Source organism: Danio rerio, chromosome 16 (genome assembly GCF_049306965.1).
Source record: "Danio rerio strain Tuebingen ecotype United States chromosome 16, GRCz12tu, whole genome shotgun sequence".
NCBI classification, from domain to species: domain Eukaryota; kingdom Metazoa; phylum Chordata; class Actinopteri; order Cypriniformes; family Danionidae; genus Danio; species Danio rerio.
Window position 1 is genome coordinate 53,025,001 of NC_133191.1, and position 17,500 is coordinate 53,042,500.

Consider the following 17,500-nt stretch of genomic DNA (forward strand, 5'->3'; position numbering starts at 1 on the left):
TTTTTAGCAGTTTTAGTAGATTTGCTGATTTGCCATAAAATGTAGAAGTTTATTTCACGTTCCTTCCATATTGTTAACAGTTAAATTCTGGCATAGCACACTGCTACTTGTGTAATATCGCGTTTATACAACAGTTCGACGGCACAATCTTAACTGTACATAAAAAAGAAAATCAAACACAGAGAGTCTAAAACCTTTTTGTATTAGGAACTACTTTCTTCCGCCATTCATTCACATCTGCAGCTGACGTCAGAACAGCAGAAGCTGTTACTAATTCACCAACGTCACTTTAGAGCTAGTGTTTGAATGATTCTCTATAGCGTAATGTGAAGCGGCGCCTCTGGTGTGTGAGCCCCTTAAGGTGATGACAAAACAGCAAATTTTGCTCATATTTTAGGATTATAAAGCTGAACGTGACATGAAATGCCATCCGTCTACAGAGATTTCTCACCAGACTGCTGTTGTGTTTGCGATAAGGAGGGACGAGGCTGAATCCAGCTTCTTATTGACTCTATCCGGTCCACCTTAAAAACCACGAGGCTTACATTTTTCAGCTTTTTATTTGTGCTCAAGAGAACACACTGAGCAAGGGCTTATTATAATAAGGGCTTATTAAGGTCTTTGACCGCCTACGAGCTTTCAGAAATTGTAAATATTTTAAAATAAGCACAATTCTTACAAATAAACTGCATAGTTGCAATCTAAACAACTACATTATTGACTAAAAAAGCCTCAAAAGTACATTTTGTTGTCTAACAACAGTAATATTTGTTAAACTGCTTGTTGCTTGCTGTATGTGGGCGGAGTAATACACAGAGGTGAAGGGTGAAGAGGCCTTTTTTTGATGTTACTGGCAAAATATTGCACGACTATCAGCCAATCAGATTCAAGAACCAGACAGAGCTGTTTTTTTTTTTTTACAGTGCATCAATTCAGCATCGATATCGCCATGTGTCCACTAGGATGCGCAATATAGAGTAGGCATTATACATGAGCGAAACCACAGTTTGAAACCCATGTAATCTGTAGCTTAACTGTAAAGTTTACCCATTTGGAATTAAAGTTCATAACGTGTGTGTGTTTTTCCAGAGCTTGCTCTTTCTCCAAGCTGCAGCATTTGTAATCTCTGCTAGATGTTTTGAGCTTTAACTGTTTTCCTGCTCCAGGATGTTTTGTGACCTCAGTGTTTCCTTCTTGTCCTCCACAGGTACGACTATAAAGAAATGCTGCACAACTCCACATTCTGTCTGGTGCCGAGAGGACGACGCCTGGGCTCTTTCCGCTTCCTGGAGGCTCTGCAGGTACACTTTTACAGTCCAATTTTGTTGCTAATTACAGGCTGTTACTGTTAAGCAACATGACAGATGACAAATGTAATGATTTGCCACAATATTTCTGTCTTTACTGTATTTTTATTAGGCAAGACAGGTTGATTTGTATAGCCCATTTCATACACAATGCCAATTCAAAGTGCTTTACATAATCAGATTAAGAGAATCAATAAATAATCGCACGACAAGTAAAAGGAATAAAAACAACGAATAATTAATATGATTAAAAACAGATTTAACATATTAATATTGAATAACTGCAGCCTTGATTAGAGTTAGAGAATATTCAACATATTTTCTACATAAAGTATTTGAACAAAAATAAAATATATATTGTGAAATATTATTTTAATTCTTATTAATTAGTATTCACTGTGTTAGTGGATTTTTATTCAAATAAATACAGCTTTGGGGGAAGCTCGGTGACGCTGTGGGTAGCACAATCACCTCAAAGCATTAAGGTTGCTGGTTTGAGCCCCAGCCGGGTCAGTTGGCGTTTCTGTGGGAGTTTGTTTGTTCTTCCTGTGTTTGTGTGGGTTTCCTCTGGGTGCTCCGGTTTCCCCTACAAGTCCCAAGACATGTGGTATAGGTGAATTGGGTAAGATAAATTGTCTGTAGTGTATGTGTGTAAATGAGTGTGTATGGATGCTTTCCAGTGATGGGTTGCAGCAGGAAGGGCATCCGCGGTGTAAAACATATGCTGTATAAGTTGGGGGTTCATTCCACTGTGGCGACCCCAGATTAATAAAGGGACTGAGCCGAAAAGAAAAACAATGAATGAATGAATGAATGAATGACTGCAGCTTTGCAAATGCAAATATTAATTTAAAACAATAATTAATTAGGATTCATTACAATTTTAAATAACACAATTTAATTGTATTATATATATATATATATATATATATATATATATATATATATATATATATATATATATATATATATATATTTATGTGTTATATTTAAAGTGTAATTTATTTCCTCTAGAATTTTTAGCATAATTCAATATTAAGTGTCACATGATCTTTCAGAAATAGTTCAAAAATGAAGATTTGATGTGAATTATTATTATTATTATTATTATTATTATTATTATTATTATTATTATTATTATTATATAAATTATTTTTGTGTTAAATATTTCTTGATGGTAAAGAAATGTAATCTTGAAGATAATAAAAACAAACAAAAATATTTGTTAAAAATCTGACCTGAAAGCTTGAACTTAAATACAGTAAATAAAAGCAGAAATCGTCTGTAATGCCGTTGCAATTTAAAAATCACTAAATTCTGCTCAATTGTATTTTAAATAAGAATGTAGAAGTATTAGCATCATTATTTCATATTGTCCTTCAGAAGTCATTATACAATGTTAATTTTTGCTAATTATCTTTAAATTCTCTTAAATTTGGCATTAAAAAATAACAAATTCTACAGGAACACGAAATTAAACAGATAAAACAGAACATTTCATGCAATAATATTTCACAGTATTACTGTTTTGTAATTTACAGTTGTAGTCAAAATTATTCACCCTTCTGTGATTTTCTTTTTCAAATATTTCCCAAATGATGTTTAACAGAGAAGGATTTTTTTAAAGAGCCCATATTATACATGAAATAGGGTCATATCTTGGTTGTAAGGGTCTCCAACAACAGTTTAATATGCATGCAAGGTCAAAAAAACACTTTCATGGTCTTATAATCTGCATTTATTTTTACCTAATTATCCCAGCGACTCCTGTATGAATCGTCCAGTGATTCATTTGTTCCCAAACCCCTCCTTAGCGCGAAGCTAATCTGCGCTGATTGGACCAATGACAGCTTGTTGCGATTGGTCGACTGCCTTCAGTCAGAGAGTGAAATGTCCAACAGCTAATCAGCAATATAAAAATAATCACAGTTCATACACGCTCGATAGTGTAGGCGTGGAGTTTAGCTGCCAGTGGGTCAATGTAAATACAGACTATGGACTTGAAAATTCAGACGACTGACTATTTTATTGAGCAAAAACTCCAAAAACAGTTGAGAAGATCTCGTAGCTTCTCACTCTGCTCTTTTCACAGACACACACACACATATTGCACACACACACACGCACTTAACCCTGCTCCGGACGACAACGCGCACGCGCGCACACACACACACACAAACACACACACCTCCGGACGACAGCGCGCGCACACGCACACACAGACACACACACTTCTCCTCGTCCACGGAGCTCCATTAACAAAGCAGCACGCGTCGCGTTTTTAACGTGACTTTGCACGCGATAAGAGAATATAGCCAGTTAACCTGATACAGTACACGCGGTTACAAGTAACAAATCACAACTAAACACATTTGCAAGCTAGAGTAAACGAGGCAACTTTAATCGCACGTACTTACACTTGAGAAATGGAGGAAGAAAAATCCATCCTGACGTCCATCAGTAAGTTACTCTTTACTGATCCTTCCTTTAACAAACGCTGATGAAGTATTCTTTGTAGCATGTAGTTTCCAGAAGTTTCCAGTAGTTTCCAACTGCTTGGCTATAATGCTGAGGTTTCATCTTTGGGTAGAGACTCAATATATCCATCTGCAGTGTGACTTCAATCGACCGGCATGTTTGTGTGTGCTTGTGTTTGTGTGTGTGTGTGTGTGTGTGTGTGTGTCTGGGTTTCTGCGTCAGAGGGCGGGGCCTCAGGTTTGAAATCTCCCGGGTTTGCGCGTGCACGTGAATAACTTGGTTTCGTTCGTACGTCATGGCGAAACACCTAATGAATCGTGATCAAGGCGACTCGTTTGAAGCACTATGAGTCGACTCTTTTATAGATGAATCAACAGTTTTAAACACTGTATTCTTACCGATTTAAACCTTAGCTGGATACTTTACTTTACTTAGAGCTGTGTTACACACTACATGGAGGGGAATTTTCAAAAACCCATAATATGGGCTCTTTAATAGTATTTCCTATAATATTTTTTCTTCTGGAGAAAGTTTTATTTCAGCTAGAATAAAAGCCGATTTTTCTTCTTTTTTTTTAAACTATTTTATGGTCAATATTATTACTTCCCTTAAGCAATATTTACTTAAGCGAAATCCACTGATTTACCTAATAACACTACCTTGCCTAAATAACCTAGTTAAGCCTTTAAATGTCTCTTTAAGCTGAATACTAGTATCTTGAAAAATATATACACTACCTGACAAAAGTCTTGTCGCCTGTCAAAGTTTTAGGAACAACAAATAACAACTTGACTTCGAGTTGATCATTTGTTATCAGAAGTGGCTTATATGAAAGGAAAAGGCCTCTAGATTACACTTATTTTACCAAAATAAAATATGATCATGCCTTGGTCTTAACTTTACTTTACTTTACTTTACTTAACTTTACTTTACTTTACTTTACTTTCTTTATTGTTATATATAAAGTGGAAATTTATCTTTGGCTTCACCTCACAACCACATCAGCATTCACATCACAGAAAAACAGCCAACACAAATACATTCAATGTCATTAAAAACTCAATTTAAAACCCTATACATGCTTAGAACCCAGTATTTAAAATTCTAATGGCAGTCGGCACAAAAGACATTTAATACACATTTCTCCTTACTCCTTTAATGGCAAGAGCTGAAATTTAATATTTAAGGGCTGGTAACAATCTTCAATAATTCTGTGTGCTTTCTGTTTAATTCTCATTGATTATTAATGACTGATTGATTTCATTTGGTTGTCTTTGTGCTTTACCGACAATTGCACTGGCAATTTTTACTACTCGACTTAGACAAAAGTCTTGTCACTTAACAGAAATAATGTACAGCATAGAATATAAAGTCATGGTGCAGTGGAAAAAGAATGAATATTGTGTGTGACTCCCATGAGCTTGGAGGACCGCATCCATACATCTCTGCAATGACTCAAATCACTTATCAATAAAGTCATTCGGAATGCCAGAGAAAGCGTTCCTGCAGGACTCCCAGAGTTCATCAAGATTCTTTAGATTCATCTTCAATGCCTCCTCCATCTTACTCCAGACATGCTCAATAATGTTCATATCTGTTGACTGGGCAGGCCAATTCTGGAGCACCTTGACCTTTGCTTTTTTTTAGGAGCTTTGATGTGGAGGCTGAAGTATGAGGAGTGCTGTCCTGCTGAAGAACTTGCCCTGTACTGTGGTTTATAATGTAATGGGCAGCACAAATGTCTTGATACCTCAGGCTGTTGATGTTGCCATTGAAGAAGATTTTATTCTCTCTGTATGAAGTATTTTCTAAGTGTAAAGCAGTTAATTTTCTCTTCACAAAATGTATGTAGTGTTTGCAGCAAACTTGCCAGCCTGTGTTAAAAATACAGTGATATGTCTGTGTAAGATGAGTATGCCTGCGCAGAAGCAACACTAGAAGGTTATATATGTTAAATACTTGTATGAAGCTATGTGTCAGAAGTTAGAATGAGTAACATATTATCAAGTGATTATGCTTTCATGAGAATGTATGTAAACACTTAGTTCCTTTGCATAAGTTGCATCTTTACTTTGCTGACATAGACCTGTAACATCTCTGTTGACATGAGCTAGTGGGCTGAGAGCCAAGAATAGCAGGACCCCTTAGACTAGAAAACCTATTCAAAAATGGTCAAAAGTTAAAAAGAGACACATAGGGGTGTGTCAAAAACATAAATAAAGGAGAAGGTGCAGGAGAGACTTTAGAAGGTGTCCAGGAGAGACTTCAGAATGCTCTGGGGTCTGCTCTGCTCTTTCTCGGCTTTATTATGAAGAATAAAGTCTATTTTCTGATATTCAAAACCTCCAGTCTGATAATTTCTAATTGATAAGAAGTCGAATTACGACACCATCCACTCTGCAGATCTCTCGCACGCCCCCATACTGAATGCAACCCAAAAACCATGATTTGTCCTTCACCAAATTGTGAGAATCTTGGGTCCATGCGGGTTCCATTAGGTCTTCTGCAGTATTTGTGATGTTTGGGATTAGGGTTGTAACAATATACCGGTATGACGGTTTACCACGATTTGAACGTGCACGATTATCATACCATGAACAATTGCATATCAACGGTTAACCCTTAAAGACCGAGACAGCCGCCCGCGGCTAAAAATAAGTATTGCTCTTAAATGTTTAATAACTTTTGATCCGCTGATCCGATTCATACAATTCAAAGATTGGCATAAAGAAGAGAATCTCAGCTTTCCAGTACTGTATCACATAACATTCGCGGACTTTCAGAGGCTCCGGAATCAGTGCGGTTACGTCATCAACATTTGACAACGCTGATTTGACAAAGAAACGCTCGTCACTGTGTCTCCGGACAAACCAGACATGATACATTGATGCATTGTCCCTCCTCCATGCCCAGATTGATTCAAACTCGCTATATCACAACCAATAAGCATAGGTTTCACTTTTGTTTGTGGACCAAGCTTTTTGAACAACACGGAATGAGAGATAGGCATACATTTATGCGCGGCTAAATAAAAGGCAAAAAAAAAAAGTTTTGCATGAAATAATTCTCATACTAAGTACTTTTGCATGCACAGCAGCACAGAAACATGACAAAACAGTGACACAGCAAAGACGAACTGCTGCTCTTGCTGTTTTCAAAAGACGCAAATGAAGATGCAGCTGTTTGTCTGCATTGCATACAACCACATCCAAATCCACAGACAACCATATCCATGCTGGCACATAAAACCTAAGGATGTTCCATTTTGAATCTAGTTTCGTCATGTACCTATTTATAGTATAGTAATTATTTATATCAATTTTTAACTGAGGATTTGCATCATGTTTATTTGGACTTTATTTGGACTTTGACACATTATTTATTATTTTCTTATTTTTTTTTATTTGTTCATTGTAAGTGGTGTTGTTTATAGTAACTAAAAATATATTATTTGGAAAAAGTCAAATTTGCTTCACTGTTCTATTATTTTGTAACATTTGTAACATACCGTATACCGCGAAACCGTCAAACCGTGGTATTGTTTTAGACGATTATCATACCGTGAAAAATTCATACCGTTACAACCCTAATTGGGATGCAGTTCAACAGATGACTTTTCCAAATGATCAACTAGAAGTCAGGTTATTATTTGTTGCTCTTACAACTGGGATCGACGACAAGACTTTTGTCAGCTAGTGTAGTCAGATATAGATAAAATAAATAATTAAAAATGAGTTATTAAAACTGTTATGTTCAGAAATGTGTTGAAAAAAATCATTACATTAAACAGAAATTGTGGGGAAAATATGCAGGGGGCTAATAAATCTGTCTACAACTGTAAATGCATGTGTCAATTAAAGCTCCTGAGATAAACAATACACAAGTCACATCAACAGATCTACATTTTCAGACATCACCGGGCGCCGCTCTGAAACGTCTGGTGTGTAGGAGTGCGACTGTTCTCTTTCAGGTTGTCTGCCGCGGTGCAGACATGAGGCTTAACAGGCCATTATGCAGTGTGTTTTGAACAGTGTGGGTGTGCTGCACGGAGCTTTTGTGTGTTGCTCTGTGTGTGTTTCAGCAGATTGAAGGCCTGGTTAATGACACTGGCAGGATTACTTCATAACAGCGGGATGATATTAGAGATGAGGGAGGTCAGAGCTTTACAGATTAGGGACAGGACACACACACGTATGCTGGATAATGCTGCATTTCATTCGATTGCCTTACAATGAAGTTCAGATGTACATGCTGCATGATATCAGATAATGCTTATGATATAGCATGGGGAGGCATTATTGCTGCATGATATTGGACAAATATGACATTTGATATACATTACCATCTGAATATCATTTTACTAGATTATCTGAAAAGCAGGATGGCATGGTGGTTCAGGGGTTATCACTGTCAATACATATATTATATTATCTTTTATTATATTATATTATATTATATTATATTATATTATATTATATTATATTATATTATATTATATTATATTATATTATATTATATTATATTATATTATATTATATTATGTTTTATTATATTATATTATGTTTTATTATATTATATTATATTATGTTTTATTATATTATATTAAATTATGTTTTATTATATTATATTATATTATATTATATTATATTATATTATATTATATTATATTATATTATATTATATTATATTATGTTTTATTATATTATATTATATTATATTATATTATATTATATTATATTATATTATATTATATTATATTATATTATATTATATTATGTTTTATTATATTATATTATATTATATTATGTTATATTATATTATATTATATATATTATATTATATTATGTTTTATTATATTATATTATATTATGTTTTATTATATTATATTATATTATATTATATTATATTATGTTTTATTATGTTTTATTATGTTTTATTATATTATATTATATTATATTATGTTATATTATATTATATTATATTATATTATATTATATTATATTATATTATATTATATTATATTATATTATATTATGTTTTATTATATTATATTATATTATATTATATTATATTATATTAAATTATATTATATTATATTATATTATGTTTTATTATATTATATTATATTATATTATATTATATTATATTATATTATATTATATTATATTATATTATATTATATTATATTAAATTATGTTTTATTATATTATATTATATTATATTATAATATGTTATATTATATTATATTAAATTATGTTTTATTATATTATATTATATTATAATATTTTATATTATATTATATTAAATTATGTTTTATTATATTATATTATATTATATTATATTAAATTATGTTTTATTATATTATATTATATTATATTATATTATATTATTTTATTTTATTATATTATATTATATTATGTTTTATTATATTATATTATGTTATATTATATTATATTATATTATGTTTTATATTATATTATATTATATTATTAATAGCGTTAATGTAAGCCTTTGGAATAGTTTTCTCTATAGCTCCATTCTCAATAATGAATGCAGCTCCGCACTAATGACCAATAATAGCAGCTGATATGCAAATTGGTGAGCAGGTAGTCATTAGATATTATAAACAATGTGCCATCTGTCTGTTGGTTGCTCCTGCTACGCCGCTTCTTCAGGAACAAGTGACAACAGCTAATTTGTGGCTGAACACTGAACATGTTTGACAGTGTAAACACACAGAAGGCCTGCTGGGATGTGCCTTACTGGATTTGACCAATAGAAGTTGATTGTATGGAACATCACTTAACAATGAGTCTGTGTGTGGCATTTCTTATTTACTGTATATGTCAGTATTGCTGTGCATAATAGAAATGTACTCTATATAACTCTTTGTGGCAATTATTATGATAACATGCATGAATCGTTGTATCTGTATTTCATTACGTGTGTCTTACATGTTTAAATGTACTGCATTTGTGTGTGTGTGTGTGTGTGTAACCTTTTGAAATGTTTAAAATATGGACAACTCCGTCCTTTTTTAATTATTTCAATTTAATAGAGAATTTTTTTGTCCTGATTATTGTTATGACTGATTTGAACAATTATAATTGCAATTTTATTACATACATTTTTTTATATTGTATGTAAATATGTTTGTAAATTGCATAACATAAAAAGTAACATTTTAGTAATTTGCTTAAATTACACATTTTTTGTTTTCTTGTAATCGGTTTTTCTTAATATGTAATAAATAAAATATTTTTTATTTATTTGATAAATATAGATGTTTAAATAACTAAAAAATGGAAAAAAAACGTATATATATTTAAGTTATACTATATATATATATGTGTGTGTGTGTGTGTGTGTGTGTGTGTGTGGTGTGTGTGTGTGTGTGTGTGTGTGTGTGTATTTTCAATAATTTCTTGTCCATTAATTTTGTCATTTTTAGTTTTATTCTTTTTTGTTTTAATATTTTTCATTGAAATTCTATTCAAATAAAAAGAAAAATATTATTTTATTAACATTTTTCCAATAGTTTATCATATTTTCATTTTTAAGTTCATTAATTATATCCATTTTATTCTTAATTTTGTTGTCATATTTTGTATATTTTTAATTGAGATTTTAAATAAATATGCTAAAAAATGATAAACATAGTTTTTTAATAATTTATCATATATTAATTTATTTCATCTTCATTAATTGCATATATTTTTTTCATTTTATTTTTTGTTTTATGTTTTAATTTTTTTATAATTTATATGAGATTTTAAATAAAAAAATAAATAATCAAAGTATTATTAAATAAATATTTGTCCTGTTATTTATAATATTTTCGTTCATTAATTGCATCATTCTTCATTTTATTCTTAGTTTTGTTTTAATATGTTTTAAAATAATATTAAATGAGATTTCAAATTGTAAATAAGCAAAATCCACATTTTTCCAATAGTTTGTCATATTTTCAGTTGTTTGTTTATTAATTATAAATTTTTATTCTTAGTTTTGTCATAAAACTTTTGTATGTTTTTAAATGATATTTCAAATAACAAACAAATATGCAAAATATTATTTAATATTAAATTAAATATTAATAAATATGCAAAAAAATTATATAATATTTTCATTCATTTCATATTTATTAATTGTATATTTCTTTCCATTTTAATCTTAGCTTTGTTTTAATATTCAAAAAAATATTTTTAGTGAGGTTTTAAATAAATAAAATATAAAATATTATAATTTCTAAATATTTGATTTAAGTTATTTAATTTAGTTTGTGTTCATTAATTATTCATCATTTTAACTGTGTTCTTAGTTTTATTTAAAAATTTTGCAAATAAGTAAAATATTATAATAATTTACAATATTTTCATTAATTGAATTTTCATTAATTGTGCCATTTTTAATTTTATTCTTATGTTTTATGTTTTAATATTTTTTATCCTTTTAAATAAGAAAAAAAAAAAATATATATATATATATATATATATATATATATATATATATATATATATATATATGTCCAATGATTTATAATATTTTCGTTCTTTAATTGTATAATTTTAAATTTTATTCTTAGCTTTGTTTAGTTTTAGGTTTAGACATATCATTTGTTTAGACATATTATAAACATTTTCTTCTTAGTAGCACTTTTGCATAGTTCTCCTCTCTGCGCCTGATGGTTATTCTCCATCATTGTTATGAGGCACGAGTCCTGCATTCAGACAGGCAGAGTCATGCTGTGTGTTATCCAGCAGATTTCTGAGAAACCAGAACTCTTCATTTCTCAGTCTGAAGTCAGAGCTCCTTTAGCTTTCCCACTTTCCACTGGAAGATGCTAATAAAAATTTCATGACGCTTGTTGTATGTTTCTTCAGCCTGTTTGAACTTGCTTCTGTGTGTGTGTGTGTATTTGTGTGCGCAGGCCGCTTGTGTGCCCGTCATGCTGAGTAACGGCTGGGAGCTTCCCTTCTCCGAGATCATCGACTGGCGGACGGCTGCTGTCATCGGGGACGAGAGACTTCTTCTACAGGTAACACTTCCAGAAAACATCAAAACCCCAAAAACAGACTCAGATTGTGTGATGCGTTGTGTGCTCCTGTGGTGTTTGTGCTCCTGCTTGTACCTGATGTCTTTTTGCTGCATATGTGGACAGAAACTGAAATGCATTCTAGTTAGAACTGTCAGTCAAATCCCATTTGTTATCTAATCAGTTACACAATGACGCAATTGAGTAATTGAAGAATTTACAAACTAATTGCATGTTAAATTTGTCAGAGAATTTACCCCCAAAGTCAGCCTTTGAGGTCATTATTGGGTTATATGTGAAAAGCTTCAATTAGAACACATACACTTACCGGCCACTTTATTAGGTACACCTTGCTAGTACCCTGTTAGTCCCCCTTTTGCCTTCAGAACTGCCTTAATCCTTCATGGCATAGATTCAACAAGGTACTGAAAATATTCCTCAGAGATTTTGCTCCATATTGACATGGTGGCATCATGCAGTTGCTGCAGATTTGTTGGCTAGACATCCATAATGCGTATATCTCGTTCCACCACATGCCAAAGGTGCTCTAATGCAGTGGTTCTCAAACTGTGGTACGTGTACCACTAGTGGTACGCGGGCTTCCTTTTAGTGGTACGCAAAGGAATGAAATATGTCATGTACATGCTACATATATTTCAAAATATATATCAAAAATGATGTATATAATATGCCATATATGACTTATAGCTTATATTTCTGAGGTAATCTGCCACGTTTTTTTTTAGCTGTGCAGAGTTGTAGCTGCTTTACTGGGCCTACCACGCTACTGTATTTCAATACTGCTCATTTTGGTGGTACTTGGAGAGAATTTTTTTTCTGAGGTGGTACTTGATGAAAAAAGTTTGAGAACCACTGCTCTAATGGATTGAGATCTGGTGACTGTGGAGGCCATTTGAGTACAGTGACCTCATTGTCATGTTCAAGAAACCAGTCTGAGATGAGTCGCGCTTTATGACATGGCGAGTTATCCTGCTGGAAGTAGCCATCAGAAGATGGGTACACTGTGGTCATAAAGGGATGGACATGGTCACCAACAATGCTCATGTTGGCTGTGGCGTTGACACGATGCTCAGTTGGTACTAATGATCCCAAAGTGTGTCAAGAAAATATCCCCAACACCATTACATTACAACTACCAACCTGAACCATTGATATAAGACAGGATGGATCCATGCTTTCATGTTGTTGATGCCAAACTCTGACCCTACCATCCAAATGTCGCAGCAGAAATGGAGACTCATTAGACCAGGCAACGTTTTTCCAATCTTCTATTGTCCAGTTTTGGTGAGCCTGTGTGAATTGTAGCCTCAGTTTCCTGTTCTTAGCTGACAGAAGTGGCACAAGGTGTGGTCTTCTGCTGCTGTAGCCCATCTCCCTCAAGGTTGGACGTGTTGGATCATCTTGACCATGTCTACATGCCTAAATGCGTTGAGTGGCTGCCATCTGATTGGCTGATTAGAAACTTGTATTAGCGAGCAGTTGGATAGATGTACCTAACAAAGTGGCCGGTGAGTGAATATAATTTTCTGTCTGTGTGTGTGGGTAGTATATTACGGGTGCAATGGTTCACAAAATGTATGAATAAGATCTATTCTATTCACCTTATTCTCCACGTACGAGAGGGCACAGCCATCTGAACCTTTTTGGCTTAAGACTTCCGGTCTCATTCACCTTCATTCATTTTTAGACATTAAAAACAGCTCGTTCTCCTGCTTGAAGATGCAAACTTATGTTTTCTTATGTATTATACTATATCTTATCATGTTAAAATCTAATCTTAATTTATCGTAAGATATTATTATTCTAATATCTCATTATATTATTCAATTTTGTCTGTATAGTCATGGAAACACTTGTTTGAGGAACACTGAAAAAAAATATTCAGAGATAATTCCTTGGATTTACTCAATTTCTTACGTTAAGTGGTTGTAAACATTTTATTTGTGTTGAATTTAAAAAACAAATGAAGTTGAACATTATTAAACTTAATTTGTTTGTTTAAATTCAACAAAAATAAATAGTTTGCAACAGTTCTGCATGCAACACTTTTTCCAGTGGACCGTTTTCTGCCGTTTATTTTTCCTTGTCATTTCTCCCATAGGCAGCTGAATCGAAAGTTCTAAAACAGTTGCAATAACGAGCGCACTTCCACATTGAAGAATAAGGTCAATATGACACGAGTCATACGTTTTTTGTTAAAAATATGTAATCTTCATATAGTATAACAGGGACACTTAAAAGTCTGGTCTGACATCATTAACAAGGAAAAGCATTGGCCCAATTTAAGTTTGTGAACTCCCAGTTGGTTTGTGTAGTTTGAAACAACTTGTCAAAGCAGATTATTTGAACATGTTTGCTTGATCTAGTAAACACCTTTGATGTAGTATTAGTTTTTGGCCGTGATGGTTGCTGTGATTCTTCGAGGCTTCGTTTACTTCAATGTGGAAAATGTCTTTGGTTTATTTTGGTTGTTTAGTCAGTCAGGCACCAGTAAAACCATGAATATTCTCTCTGTACTTCTAATCGTGTCAATTTGCACAACTCTTTTATCGGATGCTTTCTTGAATACGATCTTTTTTTATTAATGATCATTGCCTTTGTTGTTTATTTGTTATTTAGAGGAAAGCATGTTGGAAATACTTGCATATTAATCTAAATTCAACTCTCACCTGCGATATACAGTGGGGGAATAAGTATTGAACACGTCATGGTTTTCCCAGCAAATAATGTTTCTAAGAGTGCTTTCACACTTGGTTTATTTGCCTGGACCTTACCCAAGTTCGATTGTCTCCCCTTGTCACTAAGGGTGTCACGATCCTCCAAATCCTCGATTAGATTACATTTTCGATTCTAAAGGCACGATTCGATTCGATTTTCGATTATGAATAATTAATTAATTAATGACCAATTAATTATTTGTAGCCTACCATTTAAACTACCTGACCTGCATGGTCTTTTTTTTACCCATAAATAAATCATACAGTAAATGAATAAAGGCAAGATACACACATAATGACCACCTGTCAATCACTTTTTTCTGCGGGACTCGTGAAGAGGCAGTGATCTGTGTCATTATAATGGCGTCGGTAAAAAAGACGCACAACCAACAGGAACCAGCCAACAGTATCTGAGGTGTTCGCTAAAATGACTAAGTACAAGTGAGTGAAAGATTGAAGCAGTCCTCTGACTGCCTGGACCTCGAGCGCATGGCTGTGAGTGCATCTGTGTCTGTGTGGTCACGTGATGTGCATTTTCAGAGGTAGAAAGGAAGGAGGGCTGCTTAGAAATGCCACACGCCACTGTGGATGTCAAATCGTTGTCGTTCTAAAATGCCATTTAAAAACAAAGACAGTGTAAACAGGGCCTGAGTGTGTACTTTTCGCGAGCAGATTTGCAACGGGGGCGGGCGGAGGATCGCGATGCCGTTGTTGTCTATCGGACGAACCGTACGTAATACGTACATAGCAGAGCTTGCAAAACGGTGTTTTTTTTTTGTCCACAACACGAACGTTGTCAACATAACTCACTGGAAATCCAAAATGCTTCCACACCGGCGACTTCATTGAAAGAGGAGAGGGTTTAAGTTCTGTCGACGGGTCTCCTGCTTCAGCAGTTTAACAAGCACTTCAACAAGCCTGTTTTTTTCCCGCTCAGCAAGCCAAGCTGACGTGACATGGGGGCGTGGTAGCATCGACGATTCTATTTTTTGATTCGATAATCGAAATTGAGCATAAATTTCGATCGATTTCGATTAAAAATCGAAATCGTGACACCCCTACTTGCCACCTCATCGGTTGGTTTGTGTTCACACTGTCTTTTTTCCTTCTGAACCCCGGTACGCTTGCGTCATCGAGCTGCTGTTTTGTTTACAGTCGTTGCTAGGTGACGGCCACGCAAGCAAGTGCCGTAATGGAAAGACTTCCGCACATCCCGGTCATTCTGCTTTTACTGAAAGCTTTTGGACATACAGAAAGCAACTTGCGTCCATCTGCCGCAAAAATATTATGCACATTCAGAACATCACACAGCGTCTGCAGAAGCTGTTTTTGGAGGAGACAAGCAGACATCACTGTGTTTGTCCTGGCTCAGTCCCGCGCGTGTCACCAAGGTACGAAACAAGACACACACACAAACAAACGAACGTCATGAAAACAATAGTTTGTTGTACAGGTGGCAGTTCACTATAGTTCACTTCCGTTATTTGGTACGATTCCATTCACATCTGAAGTGAACCGTACCAGAGTTCGCATGAACCGTACCCCAGACCACCTCTTTCAGGCGGACTCGGGTACGGTTCACGGGTTCGCACCCAGGTCCAGAAGACGCATTCACACTAGTTAAATGTATAGTACTATGACGTCAAACGAACTCGGGTGCGGACCAAAAGTGCTACTGTGCAAGCACCCTAAAGCTGTTGACATGGGGTTGAACCAGATTTTGGTAAAAACCCAAACAATATAAAATTAAAAATCTGAAAAAGTATTTATGGTTTATGGTATTATTATTTTTTGGTGCTGGCAGCTTAAAGACATCTCTCATATGGAGAATGAAGTCACATTCATTGCTTTGAAGTCACATGAGTTTTTCACAGCGCTTTAGCTGCTGTCTGGGCTTTCACTGCCTTTCTACACCTCCCTTTTTTCATGTGTTCAGTACTCTTTCTCTGCATCATTTTATTTTATTATACATAACTTCTTTTGTAAACTATATTGTTTCGTTTTCTGTGCATATTTGGATTTCTTTGGTTGTTACCAACATCTGTTGAACATTTCAAGTAAACTGCACCTTTAGAAATGTGTTTTCTGAGAAAAAGGTGACTCAATACCTATTCCCCCCCCCCCCCCCCACTGTATATCAAGACAAGAAGGTATTGTGCTGATGTTGACTCAAAAAGCTGTCTATATAATCAGCAAGAATTTGTCACCTGTGCTGAATATGTTTTAACCTCATGCAGTCTTGTTCCTCTCCTACTAATTAATCACGCATGAATGAAATCATTCTAATGTCACATGCTAATTTGCCGGGCACAAGCTTGTAACTATCAGTGGCGGTCTGCAGACCTCCAGAGACTTGCGCACTGAAAGCAAGTGCATGTTGCTTTGTAATTGAAATGGGACCTCCTGCCCTCGCCGATTAGCGGTCCGCGGCTGAAAGGGACTCTGGGGTGGGAGAAGTGACAGGACCTGTCAGGACGCAGGAGCACATTTCTGCATTTAATATGCTCTTGTGGCCCTGTGGCACTGACTGCCGCTACAGAAGGTGAGACTAATCGCTCTGTGAAATATTTGTTATGGAAATCTTCCTCGAGGGCCGTTTGTGTTTACAGTGAAGAGGGATTTTAATAAACACACACACACACACACACACACACACACACACACACACACACACTCACACACACCTGTTGTGGCTGATTTCCCTGCAGTCAGTTGTGTAACTGCTGAAACTAAAACTAAAGCTATGTTTTCTATTAATCCATCCATCCAAATCCAATCCATCCTAATCTATTCATGCCAAATCCATTCATCCATCTATCCCAGTCCATTCATCCATCCATCCATACATTCATTTATCCAATCCCGTCCATCCATACATTTATCCATCCGTCTGTCTATTTCCAGTTCAATCCAATGCATCCATCTATCCATCCATCCAATCC

General features: G+C 34.2%; 1 protein-coding gene across 2 annotated transcripts in view; it reads left to right on the plus strand.

The window, feature by feature from the left end:
- ext1a (exostosin glycosyltransferase 1a) overlaps positions 1-17,500 on the plus strand; it is a 119,441-nt gene that overhangs the window by 89,657 nt on the left and 12,284 nt on the right. For both annotated transcript variants that reach the window (XM_073924922.1, NM_001012368.2), the window contains 2 exon segments: positions 1,208-1,301; positions 11,716-11,823. In XM_073924922.1, coding sequence (XP_073781023.1) covers positions 1,208-1,301; positions 11,716-11,823 — 202 coding nt within the window.